This window comes from Hippocampus comes, unplaced genomic scaffold, assembly GCF_001891065.2.
Source record: "Hippocampus comes isolate QL1 unplaced genomic scaffold, H_comes_QL1_v1.1 scaffold326, whole genome shotgun sequence".
Taxonomy (NCBI): Eukaryota; Metazoa; Chordata; class Actinopteri; order Syngnathiformes; family Syngnathidae; genus Hippocampus; species Hippocampus comes.
This window is the reverse complement of record NW_017805930.1, coordinates 933,873-951,550: the sequence shown is the minus strand read 5'-3', so window position 1 is coordinate 951,550 and position 17,678 is coordinate 933,873. Positions and strand designations below refer to the sequence as shown.

Genomic DNA, 17,678 nt, shown 5'->3' with positions numbered 1-17,678 from the left:
ATTTGTTTTGTCCCGGGGGGGGGGGTTGACAAATATGCAATTTTTTTAGGATGTACTGTCCTGCATAATGTTTTTCAATGGAACATTTGTGTGCCGAAGTCCAACTTTTTTTTTTTTTTGTCGTCAAACATTGCATTTTACAGTACCAATATTGCACTTTTGTGTCCAGGTATTCAATGTTTTGGACAACACTGGCGTTTTAGGGGACAAGCTACACTATTTGTTGCTCTTTGTGGTCAAATATTGCAATTTGAAACTTAAAAATAACACTTTTGTGTCAAAGAAATGTCCATAAACCTATCGAATTACAAACTTTTTGTTGCTGAATATTTGCTGCTATTTATGTTTTGAGTGTTTATCAAGAAAAGTGCATGCCAAAGAAACAGGTGGCGCTCTAACTTGTGGCAGTTACTCTTCAGGGGGGCGCTCCTCGTGAAAGGCGTCGGGCGGGGAGTTTCGTGCGGCGGGAGACGGCGAGCGAGCTTTCTCCTCCGGCTTTGTCCCCCTCCCCCTCCTCTTCTTCCTCTGGGATCTCCACCGAGTTCTCCACGATGGTGCTCCTGCCGCGGCCGACGCTTCCTCCTGTCAGCGCGCCCAAGCTCCTCATGGAACCTCCGCCGCTGCCGCCGCCGCTACTGCGTGGGCTGGAGCCGCCAAAAGTGGCCTCGCCGCCGCGCCTGTTTGTAGACAAACAGGAAGAGAAGGAAAGTTTGGAGGAAGAAAAGTGACACATCTGGAGGAAATGGTAAGTGGGGGCGCTCCTCGTGAAAGGCGTCGGGCGGGGAGTTTCGTGCGGCGGGAGACGGCGAGCGAGCTTTCTCCTCCTCCTCCTCGTCTGCCTCTGGGATCTCCACCGAGTTCTCCACGATGGTGCTCCTGCCGCGGCCGACGCTTCCTCCTGTCAGCGCGCCCAAGCTCCTCATGGAACCTCCGCCGCTGCCGCCGCCGCTACTGCGTGGGCTGGAGCCGCCAAAAGTGGCCTCGCCGCCGCGCCTGTTTGTAGACAAACAGGAAGAGAAGGAAAGTTTGGAGGAAGAAAAGTGACACATCTGGAGGAAATGGTAAGTGGAAATTAAATGTATTGACTTTTCTAGAAAATATATATAGTGTTCTCAGAAATCTCAAACTTTGAGAAATATGATGGTTGATCTACAGAATAACTTTTTTCCGAGAAAAAAAATATTTAAAAATACAATACTGACAAAAAGTTAGGAATATTTGGTGAAATTTATAGAAACATAACAATGGTGGGTACATCGCAACAACTGTCTCAATAACTCGTCATGTGCCCTTGAGCATCAATTACAGCTTCACAACGGCGTCTTATGAAGTGTGACTTCACGTTTGCGTGCCGTCACCTGATCTTTGAATTGCAGCGCCTGCTTCCGCTCGTCCTCCATCTGTGCGCTTAAGTCCTTCAGCTTCTTCTCCTTCTGACGCAAGTTCTTGGCGGCGGCCTGACGCTCCCTACAAGCATCCTCTTCATCATTACTATCACCACTACCATGTGTCATCGAAATATGTCAAATAATAACGAATTGGAATGGGAGTGACACACAGAACGAAAAGTGAATCGTGTTGAATCACAATCGGAATGAATCGCATCATAAACAGTGAATTTTGAGGAATGTGAGCATAATGTTTGTGAATTAAGAGATGTGTGGCAACACTCGAGCCCACATATTGCAACGCTTTTGCTTTCCCGGCCCGGGCTATCGGCTCATCCTTTTTTTACCTGCTCTCCGCCTCCATCTGCTCTTCCAGCTCCCTCACTTTGTTCTCCAGGGCGCCGACGGACGATTTGAGCTTGGATCGGCCCTGGCCTTCCATCTCCTGAACTTTAGCCTTCAACTCCCGGTTCTGCTTGTCCAGCTGCTGCCTGGCCGCCTCTTTGGCCAGCGACGACGCTCGCTGAGATGTCAGCTCGGCGCTCAACTGCTCCACCTTGCACGCCCAAAGGTAGAAAACGAGTAAAGTCATTCTGTCTCCTACCCAAAATCCATTTTAAGGAGTTTTTACACTTGCGGGTAGTATGCAAAGTCAATGCAGCAGTCATCCACCTGACGTCAAGCCAAGTCTTTTGTCCACAAAATGGGACAAAAATAGCAAAACAAATACACCTCCTTCCAAATTATGAAGCAAATCATGTCTTTCTCAGATTTTTAGTCTTTCCAAATGGGAGGTTTAGTTAAAAACATTCAAATTATTCTCGAACGGTTGAAGACTAGACAATCGCGCTGACTGCCATTTACAATGCCTATTTTTAAAAATCTGAGTAAAACATCATTGACTAAATAATTTGGAACACTGTGCACAGTAGCTGGTTATCGATATGATTTTTGGTCACGGAAGTACCAAATCGAAAAATTGACCTAATACAGCCCTATCAAGCCGATAGAAGGTACATTTTTTTTTCCCTGAGAAACAAATGGATGGATTTGCCAGACATCACCTGCTGCTGGCTCTTCCTCAGACGCTCGTTGAGGTTGATCATGTTGGTCTGCTCCTCCTCCAGTTCTTCCTCCAAATGGGTGATCTTGGCGTCCAGGCGGCGCTTCTCATCAGACAGCATGCTCCTGAAAGGGACGCCGCGTCACGAAGAGACGGTGCGTTCATGAAAGTACACTATTCACAAAAAGTTGTGCATATCGGACAATAACAACTACAAAGCAAGTGTCCTGGATTCTAAAAAGTAGAACGACAGGTACTCACTTCCCGGAGGAGTTACTGGCGAGCTCCTCGGCCAGCTCGTCTCTCTCCGCCTCCGCCTGCTTTCGAGCTCGCTCGGCCGACGCCAGCATCTAAACCACACGAGCCCAGTGGAAATGCTTGATTTGATTTGAATAATTAGTTAAATCGCAAACAAGAAGTATTCCTGCTGTTACATCAGAAGCTACGAGCACTTCTCTTCCCGTACTGAAATGAATCGTTTACTATATTTAGAATTGGAATGTATCGTATTGTCACGGGTATTAAGTGGAGTGAATCCTATCCCATCAAAACTGCAATAACTTATATTGAAATTGCATTAAAAAAAAAAAAAAAAAGATGGCCAGCAGCGATTCATCTTGCATGAAAAATGATTCGCAAAGTACATCGTTGGTTTCGCTAATGGCGAACCTCACATCCGCCGTACCTCGTGCAGCTGAACCACGTCGGCCTCCATGACTTTGGATTTGCGCTCAGCCTCCCTGGTCGAGGCGAGGACCTCTTTCTGGGCGGCGCGAGAGTCCTCCAGCTCCCGTTGGAGATCCTTCACCTGGCCCTGATGGCGCGGAAAACACCGACGCGGTCAGCAGAGGTGGAGACGAGGTGAGCAACCTGATGGGAGTGTTGGGCCAACTGGCCTGGATCTTGCGGAGCTGCTTGAGCGCCTCATCGCGCGCCCTGTTGGTGGTCTCCAGCTGGTCCTCTGTGTCCTTTAGTTCGCCTTCCAGCTTCTTCTTGCTGGTCGACACCTGAGCGCGCTGCTTCTTTTCCTCCTCCAGCTCTGACTCCAGTTCACGCACCTGACAGAGAAGCCGTGAATTTTTTTTCTTCTCAATTTTAATAGATCCCCTCCCCCACACCAAAACATCAGATTTATGATTTCAAGCATTTTCCGAATTTAATCGATTTTTTTCCCCCCACACAAAACCTGATGTTCAATTCCTATTCCCATTGTTTCACAAAAAAATAATTTTAGTTTTTTTTTCCCCTCACAAAATACAATTTCCAGTTTCTATTTATTTATTTATTTTAAACAAAAATACTATTTCCGGGTTTGATGGAAAAAAAATTGCACCAGACAAGTAAATGTAATGAATGGCTCCACCTGCTTGAGGAGCTGCTTCCTCTTCTCCTCTCCAGCCTCCTCGCGGCCCTGCAGGTCCCTCTCGTGCTGGGCTTTGAGGGCCTGGCTGTTGACCTCCAGACGCAGCTTGGCGTCATCAGCCAACTGCAGCTCGTCCTCCAGTTCCTCCATGTGGGCTTTCATCTCCTCCACCACGGCCTCGAGGCCACGCTTGGCCTTCTCCAAGTCGTGGACCTGTAGGCAGAGATGATATGCATCAATCAAAAGAATGATCACTCGAAAATATGTGGCCTTGTGGTGACTTACGCTCCGTCCCACATCATCTTTGGAGCTGATGAGGTCCTCCATCTCAGCTCGGAGGCTTTTGGTGGTCTTTTCAGCATCCTCCAGAGCATCCTGGTTCTCCTCTAGTGCTCGGGATAGAGCCAATAGTTTGGTCTCCTTCTCCCTCGCCTCTGCCTCGGCTCGATCCCGCTCCTCGGCAAACTTGCAGGACACCGCTCTTTCCTCGGCCAGCATCTAAAGAACATTGCCAAAGAGAAGCTGTCAAGTTAATAATACGGGATGGACAATGGCAGAGGTCACCCGGTGCCAGACTATGGAAAGACTTGAAGGTGAGGAGAAGAATCTTGTATGGAAAGTCTCTGTTTGACCCGTAGCCAGCATGGGTTCTTGAGTATGCAGGTGATGTGTTGCAAGGAGAGCCCACTGGTAATGGCATGGGCAGCGGAGTTCTGGACCTTTTGGGCCAATTTTCATCTTATCGTGAAAGGACAGCAGATACCCTGCTGATAAAATTCATTTCGGCTGGTCGGATCCGTTTAGTTTGGAGGAGATGTTGAGCTGGGTGTGATATGTGTTACATTGGAACTGGATATCATATTTTCTGAAGATAATGAAGAGGAGAGGACCTGAGAACTTGCCTTGAGGAACACCAGACTTTACTGGAGAGTGCTGAGTTCTGAGCATTTTGAGTTGGACAAACTAAGCTCAACCACAGGCATATAACATTAACCGTGAGAGAGAGGTGTTTGTGAAAACAAATGAAAGCACATCTTTCAAGGTAGATGATCTGGGAGATGGTAGCAACAATTGTTCAGAGGCCAGAATCCACTAGTCTGTTATTTTCAGCAGGGCTACGGCAAAGTCAGCAGGCGCCACTTGATCTCCAAACCCACAATGTCACCACAAGCTCACCTGGTCAAACTTCTTCTGCTTCTTTTCCAGGTTGGAGACGAGCTGCCTCTGTCCATCCAGGTCCATGAGGACGTCCTCTAGCTCCTGCTGCACTCTGCTGCGGCTCTTGTCCAGCTTGTCGTAGGCCGAGGCCTTCTCCTCATATTCATTGTTGGCCGCCTCCAGGTCTCGCATTAGACGCTTCTTACCTTCCTCGAGCAGCTCCACCGAGCCCAGGGACTCATCCAGCTTCTTTTTGCAGTCAGATAGCTGATGGTAGGGAGCAGAAGTGGTCATATGTCATAATTCCAAGTCGTACAATCTTGCTCTGTCACAACAATTCATGAGCCACTTTGAACTATCTGTACATGCGCAAATGATCTTTGGTGAGACTTTTATGCATGAGGTTCCTGACCTGCATGTTGAGGCTGGACACCTGCCTCTCCAAGACCCGCTTGGCCTCGCTTTCCTCCTCCAGCTGCTCCGTCAAATTGATCCGGTCTTCCTCCATCTGCCGCAGACGTCCCGCCACGTTGAGCTTCTGACGCGTCTCCTCGGCCAGTAGCTCCTGCAGGGTCAAAAAAAAAAAAAAAGACTTGTTCGGTACATTTAATTATTTCAGGTGTTTTATTTCTCATTAAGATATACTGTGTTGTTGCAAAATTATCAGAACCAAGCTGTCTGTTAGCTTATGTCTTAGCTAGCTTTGGTTCATTTAGTTCTATGAATTTTCAGCTACACGATACTTTGTTGGTGAATACATACTCTTCGGTCACCTATGAGCTATTAGTTTTTTTGTTTTCAATAATGCCACGCTGCATTACATTTGACACAAGCGTCGTTCACCTGAGTGTCTTGGAGCTGCGAGGACAGCCCAGAAACATCTTTACTCAGCTTGATGTTCTTTCCCTCAGCTTCATTCAGAAGACTGCTCATGTTTTCCAGCTCGACCTTGAAGACCGCAACACAAGAAGACTGCCGTTATATAAACCGTTCTGGTTTAGTCCATAATCCCCAAGAATGGTGAGGTTCTGACATACGGTCATCTTGGAGACTTTCTCCCCGAGTTCGTTCCTCTGCCTCTCACTCTCGTTGAAACGAGTGTTGACGTCATTCAGCTGAGCGTCCACTTTCTTCTTCTTATGCTCTACATCCTGCTTGGCGGCAGCCAAGGAGCGCAAGTCGGCACTCAGGTCTGAAGACTCCTTCTCCAGGGCCTGCTTGGATTTCTCCAGACCTGCTCGGACCTGATGGAGGCCATTTCACACCATTCATGACATACACAAACATCCTGAATGGTTTGTGTGGCATAACGATAGTGGTAGGTGTTTACTCTCTTCGCCTGTTCCAGCTGCTCGGAAAGTTCCTCCACCACCTGGCTGTGCTTCTGCCTCAGGTCCTGGATTTGGGCCTCGTGACTGCGGCCCTCCTCCTCCATGGCCTTTTTCAACATGGCCACCTCCTGCTCACGCTTTGCTCTGGTAGACATAATCAGGAGCCAGATAGTTGAGCCAGACCACAAAACTCTGGGATGTCTACTCTCAGAGTTAAAGTAGTCTAGCCTACGAAAACCCTGATGAGGCTTGAATAACTAAACTCAACTTTATTTGCAGAGCACAACCAACGCTGCATACAAAGTGCTGAATACACCCTGTAGTATAAACTGGATTGTCATCTACACCACAGGGGTACCCAAGTCTGGTCCTCAAGAGCCCCTATCTAGCCTGTTTTAGATGTCTCCCTCCTCCAATACTTGTGGCTCAAATCATCAGTAAGCTCTCAAGGACTCGACTTGGGCACCTCCGTTGTACATAATGGACCAGAGACTGACCGTAGCTCCTGCTGTGCTGCAGTGGTGTCCAGGCTGTCCTCCAGCTCAGAGCGAAGGGCGTTGAGCTCCTCCCCAAGGTCCCGCCTGGCCACCTCTACTTTGGCCCGGGCCCCCCTCTCGGCCTCCAGATCCTCCTGGAGCTCGGACAGCAAGGTCTCCAGTTCCCGGACCTTCTTGACTGCCAGGCCACGCTGGTTGGTCTCCTCATCCAAACTGTGCAAGACCACATTTGCCTTAGATGTCCAGGTAAGATGAACTGATGTAACTGCCTTTGTATGACAAGCTTCGTCAAAGTTTTTGGCTGCAGGCATACCACATTTCCAAGGAATCCCAATTTATGATTTACGGACCCAGTTTGAGAAGAACCGTCTTACCGGGCCTGCGTAGCCTGCAGCTCGTCTTCCTTGGCGGCCAGCTGTGCTCGGAGCTCAGCTAGTTGCGCCTGGAGGTCGGCCAACTGCTCGTGGAGCTCCGCCAGCTCAGCCTCCAACTTCCTTTTGGCCTTCTCCATGTCCAGGCGACCCTTCTCCTCCTTCTTGTAACGCACTGGACATCAGGGAGGAAGGACGCATTTCAACACAGTCGTTGAACACAAATCTGCGCTTCTGAAGACTCACGCTCCAAGTCGGAGATCATAGACTCGTGCTTGGCCTTCAGCTTGGTTAAGTTCTTCGACTTCTCTTCCTCCTCAGCCAGGTTGGAGTTTAAATCCGCCATCCGCTCCTCCAGAAGCTTTCGCTCCTAGAAAGGCTCTTTTAAAATATGTATGTTACAATGATAAGACAACAGGCTTCATACCTTCTGCAATTTGTTGTTCTGGTCCTCCATGATCAGAACGTCCTCCTCCAGTTTCTTCACCTTTCCCTCCACGGCAACCTTCTCCAGCTGCAGCTTCTGACGAGCGTCTTCTTCTTCCACCAAGTGGGCTTCCATGGTCTGCATTAAAAAAAATAATAATAAAAAATTTTTTCAAAGTCGCAAAACACTGCTCTATATTAAATACTAAAAAAAATTACTGTAATGTGTGCATTAGAGATAACCAACCTGCAGCTGCTGTTCCATATCCTTCCTTTCCTGCTGCAGGGTGGCGCTGCGCTCTTCCTCCTCCTCCAGCCGGGCCTCCATCTCGTGCAGGACCTCCTCCAGCTCCTGCTTCTTGGCCTCCAGGCGCACCCTCATCTCCTCGGCCTCGGCGTACAGTTCCGTCTCGGCGTGGAGTTTGCTCTCCAGCTGGGCTCTTTCTTCCATCAGCTGTGCACCAAAAACGCACACATTCTCACATGAGGACATTTTTTTAGAAGGTCTACGAAGGTTCATACCTGTGTGTGTTTCTGGGTGATGTCCTTGAGCTCTGCCTCCTTCTTGGCCGCCGCTTCCTTTGCCGCCTTGAGTTCCTCGTCCTTCTGGCCCATTTCCTCCTCTTGACGGGTGACCTGCAGCAGGGGCTTTACCTGGAGGAGAGCAGCAAACGATAATGCAAATGGAAGATTTCTTAAAAAATCAAGAACAACATTGCCTCCCCCAAACTTTTTTGTAATATTGTTGACCATATTCCCAAAGCAGACTAGCCAATCACAGCACTGAACAGTACAAGGGCCAGATGAGTACAATTTCTGAAAAAAATCTCTGGCAGACTGCAAAGTCATTCGAAGACATCAAAAATCAACAGGTGCACCTTTTGTCTGCGCACAGGTAAGAAATGAACTTGTATTACTTCACCCAAAAAAATGCTACTCTGTTGCTAAGCTACGAATGTCATCGTCATATGAATCCACAGGCGTGTCATTTTTCTGCTCCAAGGTAAGCAACATACTCATCTGCCAAATACAGTTGTATACAGTTGCTGTTGCTAATCAGTGAAGCTAAAGAGTCAATGTGCTTCTGGTTGCAATATTTTTTGTTATGACTCAACAGGCACACCATTTTGTTGACTCTGAGGTAATCAATGCACTTGTGTGATGCGTAAAAATATAGTTGTTGTTAGCTTGTTAATCAAAATGCTAAAAACATTACGCCACTAACAAGGTAAGCTAAAAGGGCTAACTAATTTCTCCTGATTGATATAGTATGTGAACTAACAAACACACATAATTCCATGCTGTTGCTAACTCGCTAACCAAAAAGCTAACACTAGGTTACTCTTGTGAGACCAAGAAAGCTAATGAGGATAGCAACATCTTGAAACGTTAGTACTGTATATGACTATTGCATTTTACCGGTACTTTATAAGGGTTGTAATAGTAAATTAAGAGGTGATGTGTATGCTATGCTATCTTAGCATCTTGACATGTTTGGAGTTAAATCTTGTCAGTGAGCCTCAAACCTTGGTGAAGAGCCTCCACCACTGCCAATTCTTGAGTTTGAGGTAGCAAGCGCAGTTCCTCTGGATCACCTTCATGGCACTAAGTTGTTGCTGACGTTTGCTGAACGCCCTACCAGATGAAAATCAAAACTGACTCTTGATTCGGTACAGCCACAACCCAATCTCAATGATTGGTACTACTACAAGTACTTATTTCTATCGTACTTGCGGGCCAGGAAGCCTCGACCTTGCGCCTGGAAGGAGATGATGATCACGGTGAGTTTGAGATCTCGCTCTTCCTCTAGCTGAGCCAACACCCCCGTCCTGAAGAACATCTTACTCTGGCCGATGCGATACAGGTTGGGGTCTAGGTCCAAATGCTTCACCTGGACAGCAACAATAACAATACATTTATGTGCAAGAGCCGTAAAAGAAACTTCATGGAGCATAATCCCCTATCAGTCCTCCATTTGATTTGAAGACTTTTTTTCCTGTGTTGCTGTCTCCTGAGAAAGGCACTGATCAGGAATGATTGGCAGAAGTTGACCCGTATATTTGCCAGCTTCCCGTTTAGTATCATAGTGAACTTATGGTGGGAGATTTCCGATCTACCGATGTGGCCAAAAGGCAGTATGAAAGGGGCTTTGCGGTTGTCAAGATAAATCTTCATCTTACCATCAAGCAGCATGCCTGCTTCCCATCCATGAAGCCCTTTGGGATGGCGTTGGCCGCCAGGATCTCGTACCTGCGCACAAAGAGGAAAAACACGCACTTAAAACAAGATGGTAAAGAAGTGGTAAACAATGACAGAAAAAACAGCAGCAACAAGACTGTTTGAAAGAGCAGCAAGGAGGACAACAATTGCAACAACAGATCAAGAAAAGAAAATAAGAATAAGAGCAACAAGAACACAAAGAACAAAAATAACAGCAAGAAGTAAAGGAACAGTGTTAACAAAGAACAAGTACCTCTGTCTGAACTCCTGAAATACGATCCGGTTTGGGAATCCCTGCCTGCAGATCCTGATCCCTTCCAGCACACCGTTACACCTCAGCTGCTCCAGAACCAGGTTGGCATCCATCTTACCCGCCTGTGGTAGCACAAACATACAATCAGCGCCCAGTGTACGGGCGTACGAGTGTACACGTGTAAGGGTGTATTGGTGTACCCTCTTCTCATGGTTTGGGATGATGCAGCGCACAAAATTAGGTTGTGTGTTGTGCAGTGTAGTCATCAGCTTCCCCAGGGACTCCTTGTACAGCTGGCCCACTGTACGAAACATTCCCTTCTTGGACTTGGTGGAGGTGGGCACCGAGCTCTCGGACATCTTGGCCATGGTCTCCAGGCCCACCACTCGATCCACTGATGAGGGGAAAGAGACAGCGGGAAGGGGTCAGATGCAATGTCCAGCCTCGGGAAGCTCAAATAGGGCAAGAGTTATAGAAGACCGACCGTCCTTCCACAGCTCCTGGATGAAGTTGCTGGAGGAGTTGCTGAGTAGGGCGGTCACGTTGTCGTTGAGGGGATCCATGTTCTTGGTCAGCCAGCTCGCTGCATTGTAGTCCACCTGTAGCTCAAGATGTCAACAGACGTGGCAAGGAGACAAGCTTGAGTGAGATTACCAGAGTTACACCCATTGCAAAAAAAGAGCAAACTTGCTCAGGAACATAGAACCCTAACTCGTGTCCTGTTGGTTCATTATCAAAAAGTCACCTTTTGACTTATTGTGCTCACCTTTCCGGCGTAGTGCACAACAGTGAACATCAGCTTGTCTTTGTGCTGTTTGGGTTTGGTGAACTTGACGTGGCTGGCATGCGTGTTCAACAGCTTGTCCACGAAGGAGATGTCTGTGGCTTTGGGGAACCAACACTCTTCGTCCAGCAGGGCCAGGATGCCCGGCGGGTTGTTCTAGAACACCAGCGTGTGCTTTCAAGGACAGAATATTACATTGATGCTGAAAAAAAACAAAACAAAACAAATGCTGGTCCTGACCCCCCTCTCGATGAGCTCGATGCACGGCTGCAGGTCCAAGCCGAAATCGATGAAGTTCCACTCGATGCCCTCGCGCTTGTACTCCTCTTGCTCCAGGATGAACATGGTGTGGTTGAAGAGCTGCTGCAGACGCTCGTTGGTGTAGTTGATGCACAGCTGCTCAAAAGAGTTGTCCTGGGACGCACCAACGCAAGACCAGCATCGCAGAGAAAGAAGTTGCATTGAGACATGCACTGTAGTCACTTTGCTTCTAGTAAAAAAAAAAAAAAAGTCTGGAGCCATGTGTAATTGTAATTTTCCATTATGGTTATCAGTCACCTCGAAAATCTCAAATCCAGCGATGTCCAAGATTCCCAAGAAGGACGAAGACTGCCTCTTGCTCTTGTCCAGAGTCTTGTTGACTCGGGCCAGGATCCAGCGAAAGAGGCGCTCGTACATGGCTTTAGCCAGTGCTTCCACCGCAAAGTCGGCCTGGTGGGACGCAGAAGAAGATGACAGGTTACTTCTTTAAGTTCAGATGATGTGTTGTATCTTGGTGTCTGTTCTTGCCGGACTTCCCACCTGCTGCTTGGTCTGAGCCTTCTGAACTACTTCCCGGCCCACTTTGATCCTGGGTGTTAGGAAGGCCCTTGTGAAGTCAGTCACGTTGATGCCTTGCAGGTGGCACACCTTCTGGGCAGCTGGAACCAGCATGAAAAGACAAGGAAGAGTTTTGTTTTTCTTGAGAATCTAAGTGAGAGGCTGAGGTATGTTGAAAGTACCTGTGTTGTCCGGCATAGTTGCCTGCTCTGTGTTTCGCTCTTTCTCAAACTTGACATTGCCCAGCTGGAGAACTGTGGAGACCACCTTCAACATCCCTGCAAAGGCCAGCAGTAAAGTCACATTCAAGGTGATCATATCACAGAGAATTTTTCACGCCACTGGGATCTCATAACCAGGAATTCTGTTTCTTAGTCACCAATGCCCACATCCAAAAGTTCAGTGGGCTTTGAAACTCAAGACACCAGTTGGGGGATATGTGTCTTGCTCAGTGGAACCTCTATAACACTTGAGAACTACACAGTTGCCATCAGGCATTAAGTATTCCTTGAATCTTGGGAAATATTTAATACCACCAGGTATCAGATCCTGAACTTGTGTTTTGGAGTCATCTGAGGGGGTACCTGAAGACCTAAACTCAAGCGCTACCAAAACCGTCTACCAATTTCCTAAATGTACTTTGAAAGTCAGACCAGAATGGAGGGGCCCTTCATTGGAAAATAATTCTACCGAATTCACTAACATCTGGAACCGAACTCCAAACAGAAAAAGTGACAGACTGCTGTGGAGATGGACCAGGCAGATACTAGGGTGTGGTACCTATTCTCTCTTCCTCTGTGAAGCCCATGATCTCCATGGCCTCCAAAGTCTCCTCAAACAGCTCATCATCCTCAATGCCGGAAACCTCCACGTGTCCCGCCACCAGGAAACGGTAACTGCTGAATCCCTCCAGAAGAAGCTCCTCTGAAATACACAACCGATACCAATCAAATCCAGCTTGATAGCTGAGGTTCAACAGGATGACTTGAAACCTTCTACAGACAGAAAAGTACTCCAGTTGATTTGCTTGTCAGCTCACCTTTCATTTTGTCTTTGGCTCCGGCAACCATGTAATAGAAGATGTGGAAGGCTCGCTCTGTGTTGGCCTGACGGATACAACGAGACTTTTCCAGAAGGTCTGATCAGGTCAAGAAGAACTGAAATGATGTTTAAAAACAAAACAAACAACATATTGTACACCTCTCTAAATTATGCAGTACACTTTTTGTCAAAGTCTCTCAAATCACTTCGAAGGAGAATGAGGGCCAAGTTGGAACGAATATATAGATTTTTCCCAGATACATACAGTTTTAATCATATAAAAATGAAGCCCCTACCATTGTGGATCTTTTTGCTATTTACGTTAGGAAGCCCGGCCCTATAGTGCATTACCACATATCTTGAAAATGTACGTGCGAGCCATAAGGATACACGTGTCAATGTTTGCGCCAACCAGATAGCCGGTCACGTCAAAGTTCAGCTTGATGAACTTTCCCTACGGACACAAGCGGGTCACATGACATCTTTAATTACTGAGGGAACTCCCCGTCAAAATTGTGGCGAGTGTCAACTTACGAACTGATTGACAATTTACAAATCGTGACGAGTTGTCATTCTTGATGGTCTTGGCATTGCCGAACGCCTCCAGGATGGGGTTCGCCTGCAGCAACTGCTTCTCCAGTTCCCCCTGCGGGGCAAGGTGAGAAGTGCATCATCATCACTGTGGAAACGTAACTTGCCGGTATCGTTCAAGTTTTTTTTTTTTTTAAATTGATACTCACGTAAGCCAGTGATCCCGCGGCTGGTTGTGTTTGCTGTTGTGCTGGCTGTGGAAAATAACAAAATCACATTTCTTGTTACAAATGAAGATGGAGCACCCCAGGGCTCTCTTCTTGAACCCGTGTTATTCACGAAACTCACAGGATTTGCTTCCTTTTTGCCTTTGTGTGACGAGGCCACGACAGCCAGGTACTGGATCACCTTCTTGGTGTTTTCCGTCTTGCCCGCTCCTGACTCTCCACTAGGTGTCAACAGAGAAACATGCCTTTTAATCTAGGTTTGTATCTGTACACGCCTACAGTGTTTCTCAACTGGTGGGTCGGGTTGCGGACAGATTGTTGAAAATTTGAAAAGCCAAAATCTTGAGACTAAATTTGTATTTTTCAAAAGAAAAGAAATATGGAACGAAAAATACATTTGAGAATAAATTGTTACCTTTTTGAGAAAAAAAATAATTCAAGACTAGAGTTCGGCGTCGTGTTTTCTCTCGTTCTGAAAAACTAATTTGGTGTTATGAGTTGGTTGTCAAAATGTGCGTGGTGAGATGACACCATTTTCAAACTTCTGTTGGAGTTCTCAAAATTGGGATTTTGATGTGGCTATTTAGCCCGCGTGGTATGTGTGTTGGTTGTACTGTTGGTGCGTGCTTGTGTGCGACTCACGTGCAGAGGATGGACTGATCCTCGCGGTCTGCGGAGGGAAATCAAGCAGAACAGACCAAAGATGAGCCAGCAGAGATTAGCGGGAATAACAACAACGCCGCGTTGGCTCTGTTCCATCCATGTAAGGCCATGATGGAAAGGGAAGGAAAGTTCAGGAAAGGCTGCTGACCTTGCATCATGTTCCTGTAGGCATTGTCGGTGATGGAGTAGATGTGCGGCGGGACTTCGTGGCGCTTTTTACCCTTGTACATGTCGATGATCTTCTCCGAGTAGATGGGCAACATCTTGTACGGGTTGACCACCACGCAGAAGAGGCCCGAATACGTCTGCGTTGAACAGCCACAACATGTCAAAGCAGCCCCAAAATTCTCCACTGAGAAGATAACGCAAAACAAGACCAGCGTGGAGCTAAGCTTGGCAGGACGTGCTCATATAAGGACTTGGAGGGATGGCACAAGTGCAGACCCTCAATCTTATTGACACAGGCAAACATAAGCCTGTTGATCCTTCCGGAACATGCTCCAATCTTCCACTCCTAAAGGCCCTTTGGAGGTTCATAAACAACAAGCGTGTATCTTTACGAGAAGCCAAATATCTCAGAAATAAAATGCTGTTAGTTGGAGAAAAAGGGCCTCATTGATACTGTATGTCATGTGATGTCCCCACAGTTTCCACTTGGCTGCAGTGGCCCGTTTTCTCACAGCCAGCCCTCAATCTCCTGTGGAATCCAACCCATCCTTGCCATGCAAGTGAACGGAGGAGATGCTTGCTCTCCACACAGATCCAATCGAGGAAATGTAGATGTTTGTATGCACTCGATTGGTCAGAGATGCGAGTTTGCGTCTGACGTACGTAGATGAGGCTGGAGAAGTATCTCTCTCGCAGGTTCTGAAGGACAGAGGCCTCATTGAGGAAAGTGAGGGCAGCCATGTCCTCCACCTTGCTGAACTTGGGCGGATTCATCTTCTGGATGTCCTCCTTGTTCACCGTCGCTTTGCGCCCATTGGACAGCTCCACCAGCACCTGCAAGCGAGCGCAATCGCAACACACGCACGCAAGACAGTCGGCTGAGTGCCACGCTCAAGGGATGCTTTGGCATCACCAGAAAGGTACGGGAATTCATTGTGCAGGAAAGAAATGGACTATGTTGCAAGAAGAAAAGTCTGACTCTTTCCAGAATAAAGATTGTGGGTGTAAAAAAAGAAAAAAAACGTTAACATTGTGACAGTTAAGTATCTTTTTTTTAACAAAAAAACAGCAGTAATTTTCTGAGAATTAACTTATTTTAATTAATTACCAGAATAATATCGGAAAGGAAAGGAAAAAAAATAATCATCCTAAAAGGAAAGAAAACATGTAATTTCTGAAAAGAAAAGACTTTAGATTCTTTGAGAGGAAAAGAAACAACAGTTATTCTTATATTTACCGCCAAAAGGTGTATTTTTTTTAATCCTATTTTTTAGAATTAGAATAGCAATCTAACCAAAATTAAGTCTCGTTTTTTTTTCCAACAGAAAAACAGTGCAGCAAAACAGTTTTACTTTTCAAAAAAAGAAAATAACTTTTTTTTTGATAGTTGCATTTTTCAAGAGAAAAAAAATGTTTTTCCTATTTTTTAGAATTAGAATAGCAATCTAACCAACATTAAGTCTCGTTTTTTTTCAACAGAAAAACAGTGCAGCAAAACAGTTCTACTTTTCAAAAAAAGAAAATAACTTATTTTTTTGATCGTTGCATTTTTCAAGAGAAAAAAATGTGTGTCAATAATAATATTAATATGCGGTGAGGAATATTGCTTGATTTTTTTGGAGTAAAAAATGCGATGATATCACGGGATTCTGATTTTTTTTCCATGAAAAAACATCCTCGTAAGATGGTCACTTAATTCTCAGAGTAAAATGAAAATGCGATGATATCACTGGATTCTGATTTTTTTTTCCATGAGAAAACATCCTCGTGAGATGATCACTTAATTCTCAGAGTAAAATAGATTGTGGCCTTAATTTTGCTTGCTACATTGACTGTGTCAGTTGAAAGTATCAATGTCATGAACATCAGTTGGTCGTAAAATTAAGAAAAAAACCCTTGTTCCGACCTCATCGCCCTTCTCCTCCTTGACGCTGGCGGCCTCAAAGCCTTCCTTCTCGGACGGCACCCACACCATCTTCTTGGCCGCCCAGTCAGCTTGCGCCACACCGCTGTTGCGAAAGTCATTCTGCAGGAACAGGAACTTGCTGTCGTCCGCCGCCGGGTCCGCCATATCCACAACGCGTGCGTTAAAGTGGCCGCTGCTGGCTGGATTGGATTCTGCCGCTTGGAATGGAGTCCGATTCGCGTCTGGCCTGGGGACACCAACACAAGAATCTGACCCAACATGAGAAAACTTTTTTGGAGGGGTGAGGCGGGGGGGGGGGGAAAAACAGTCATATTCTTCAAAAGAAATAAGGACAGTAGGCATGAAAATGAAATCATATTGTTCAGGTAAAATTGTTAGATCAAATATTTTTGATTTTTCAAGTGAAAAGTTTATATTTTGTGGGGAGAAAAAGTCTTATGAGAATCTTGGGAGACAAAATCTTATGACATTTTATAAAAGAAAAGCTTTTTTTTTTTTTAAGAGAAAGCATTTTTCAAGAAACAAAAAGTTGTGATTTTCCAAGACTATGTTTATTTTTATTTTAAAAAATGTTTTTAGGTTGAAAAAGCATGAGAGAATTTTTTTGATAAAATTGCTTTTTTTTTTTAAACAAAAGTCAGATTTTTGACAAATTATACATTTTCTAGAAAAAGTAGACTTTCAAAGAAAAAAAGCAATCTTTTCAGAATAAAGTCACTCTGTTTCCATTGGAAAACAGTACATCTTTACAAAAGAAAAAAAAGAAATGTTTCTAGAATATTTTTCCTGGAGGAAACGAACATTTTCAAGAACCTATTTTTTAAAATAAAAAAAAGTAGTTATCACAAATGCTGATTTTAAAAATGTTTAAAAAAAAAAAAAGCATTTTTAGAGACCAAAAACCTTATGGGGAAAAAATGTGCTTTTTTTAAGACAAAGGATTGCATCTTTGCAAGAAAAAAAGGAGCATTTTTCAAGTGAGACAAATGAATAATCCTGAGAGAATAGAATGAAAAACTTTTTTCGCAGAAAAAAAGCATAAATCTCCAAGAATGAAGTCCTATTTTGAAATGTCTGTCTTGCTGATGGAACAGCACATTAAAACCATGAAAACGCTTTCCGATTCATTTGAGTGAACCTTCAAAATGTCCCTAAACCTTGCGTTCACTTCTATTTTGACTGTAAGCATTGTTGCATTTCCACAGCACACTACTTACTACCTTCCTCCGGGAAAGCCACAATGAGGCACTCTACGCCTTGACCTCCCGTTGCAGAGTCGCCAAAAAGCCAGAAAAATCACGACGAGGATAATGCAGACATGCCCTGCTGGGATGCCCATGTTTGGCCGGACCTTTTTGTCTCCCGCTAACCCGGCGAGGGCCGATGGGCACCTTGTGCCCGCTACGCTACCTTATAAGGCGCGGCAGGCTCTGTGTGCAGCCACGATT

At 45.8% G+C, this 17,678-nt stretch overlaps 1 protein-coding gene across 1 annotated transcript in view; it reads right to left on the bottom strand.

The window, feature by feature from the left end:
• Nucleotides 1-16,477, bottom strand: part of LOC109527701 (myosin-11-like) — a 16,765-nt gene extending 288 nt beyond the window's left edge. The window contains exons 1-42 of the mRNA XM_019889754.1: nucleotides 16,210-16,477; nucleotides 14,967-15,137; nucleotides 14,284-14,440; nucleotides 14,115-14,142; nucleotides 13,594-13,693; nucleotides 13,455-13,487; nucleotides 13,268-13,360; nucleotides 13,105-13,168; nucleotides 12,713-12,811; nucleotides 12,454-12,597; nucleotides 11,856-11,951; nucleotides 11,656-11,774; nucleotides 11,413-11,565; nucleotides 11,095-11,268; nucleotides 10,837-11,010; nucleotides 10,555-10,669; nucleotides 10,271-10,464; nucleotides 10,071-10,192; nucleotides 9,778-9,847; nucleotides 9,328-9,488; nucleotides 9,124-9,232; nucleotides 8,120-8,251; nucleotides 7,845-8,051; nucleotides 7,599-7,736; nucleotides 7,418-7,541; nucleotides 7,175-7,346; nucleotides 6,801-7,013; nucleotides 6,303-6,447; nucleotides 6,010-6,216; nucleotides 5,816-5,920; nucleotides 5,385-5,537; nucleotides 4,991-5,239; nucleotides 4,100-4,312; nucleotides 3,815-4,027; nucleotides 3,348-3,509; nucleotides 3,137-3,265; nucleotides 2,713-2,801; nucleotides 2,453-2,576; nucleotides 1,736-1,944; nucleotides 1,359-1,467; nucleotides 730-1,049; nucleotides 480-677 (exon numbers count right to left, since the gene is read on the bottom strand). Coding sequence (XP_019745313.1) covers nucleotides 480-677; nucleotides 730-1,049; nucleotides 1,359-1,467; nucleotides 1,736-1,944; nucleotides 2,453-2,576; nucleotides 2,713-2,801; nucleotides 3,137-3,265; nucleotides 3,348-3,509; nucleotides 3,815-4,027; nucleotides 4,100-4,312; nucleotides 4,991-5,239; nucleotides 5,385-5,537; nucleotides 5,816-5,920; nucleotides 6,010-6,216; nucleotides 6,303-6,447; nucleotides 6,801-7,013; nucleotides 7,175-7,346; nucleotides 7,418-7,541; nucleotides 7,599-7,736; nucleotides 7,845-8,051; nucleotides 8,120-8,251; nucleotides 9,124-9,232; nucleotides 9,328-9,488; nucleotides 9,778-9,847; nucleotides 10,071-10,192; nucleotides 10,271-10,464; nucleotides 10,555-10,669; nucleotides 10,837-11,010; nucleotides 11,095-11,268; nucleotides 11,413-11,565; nucleotides 11,656-11,774; nucleotides 11,856-11,951; nucleotides 12,454-12,597; nucleotides 12,713-12,811; nucleotides 13,105-13,168; nucleotides 13,268-13,360; nucleotides 13,455-13,487; nucleotides 13,594-13,693; nucleotides 14,115-14,142; nucleotides 14,284-14,440; nucleotides 14,967-15,137; nucleotides 16,210-16,374 — 6,152 coding nt within the window. The 5' untranslated portion in view covers nucleotides 16,375-16,477. The remainder of the gene's footprint in view (nucleotides 1-479; nucleotides 678-729; nucleotides 1,050-1,358; nucleotides 1,468-1,735; nucleotides 1,945-2,452; nucleotides 2,577-2,712; nucleotides 2,802-3,136; nucleotides 3,266-3,347; nucleotides 3,510-3,814; nucleotides 4,028-4,099; nucleotides 4,313-4,990; nucleotides 5,240-5,384; nucleotides 5,538-5,815; nucleotides 5,921-6,009; nucleotides 6,217-6,302; nucleotides 6,448-6,800; nucleotides 7,014-7,174; nucleotides 7,347-7,417; nucleotides 7,542-7,598; nucleotides 7,737-7,844; nucleotides 8,052-8,119; nucleotides 8,252-9,123; nucleotides 9,233-9,327; nucleotides 9,489-9,777; nucleotides 9,848-10,070; nucleotides 10,193-10,270; nucleotides 10,465-10,554; nucleotides 10,670-10,836; nucleotides 11,011-11,094; nucleotides 11,269-11,412; nucleotides 11,566-11,655; nucleotides 11,775-11,855; nucleotides 11,952-12,453; nucleotides 12,598-12,712; nucleotides 12,812-13,104; nucleotides 13,169-13,267; nucleotides 13,361-13,454; nucleotides 13,488-13,593; nucleotides 13,694-14,114; nucleotides 14,143-14,283; nucleotides 14,441-14,966; nucleotides 15,138-16,209) is intronic.
• Between the last annotated feature and the right edge of the window lie 1,201 nt (nucleotides 16,478-17,678).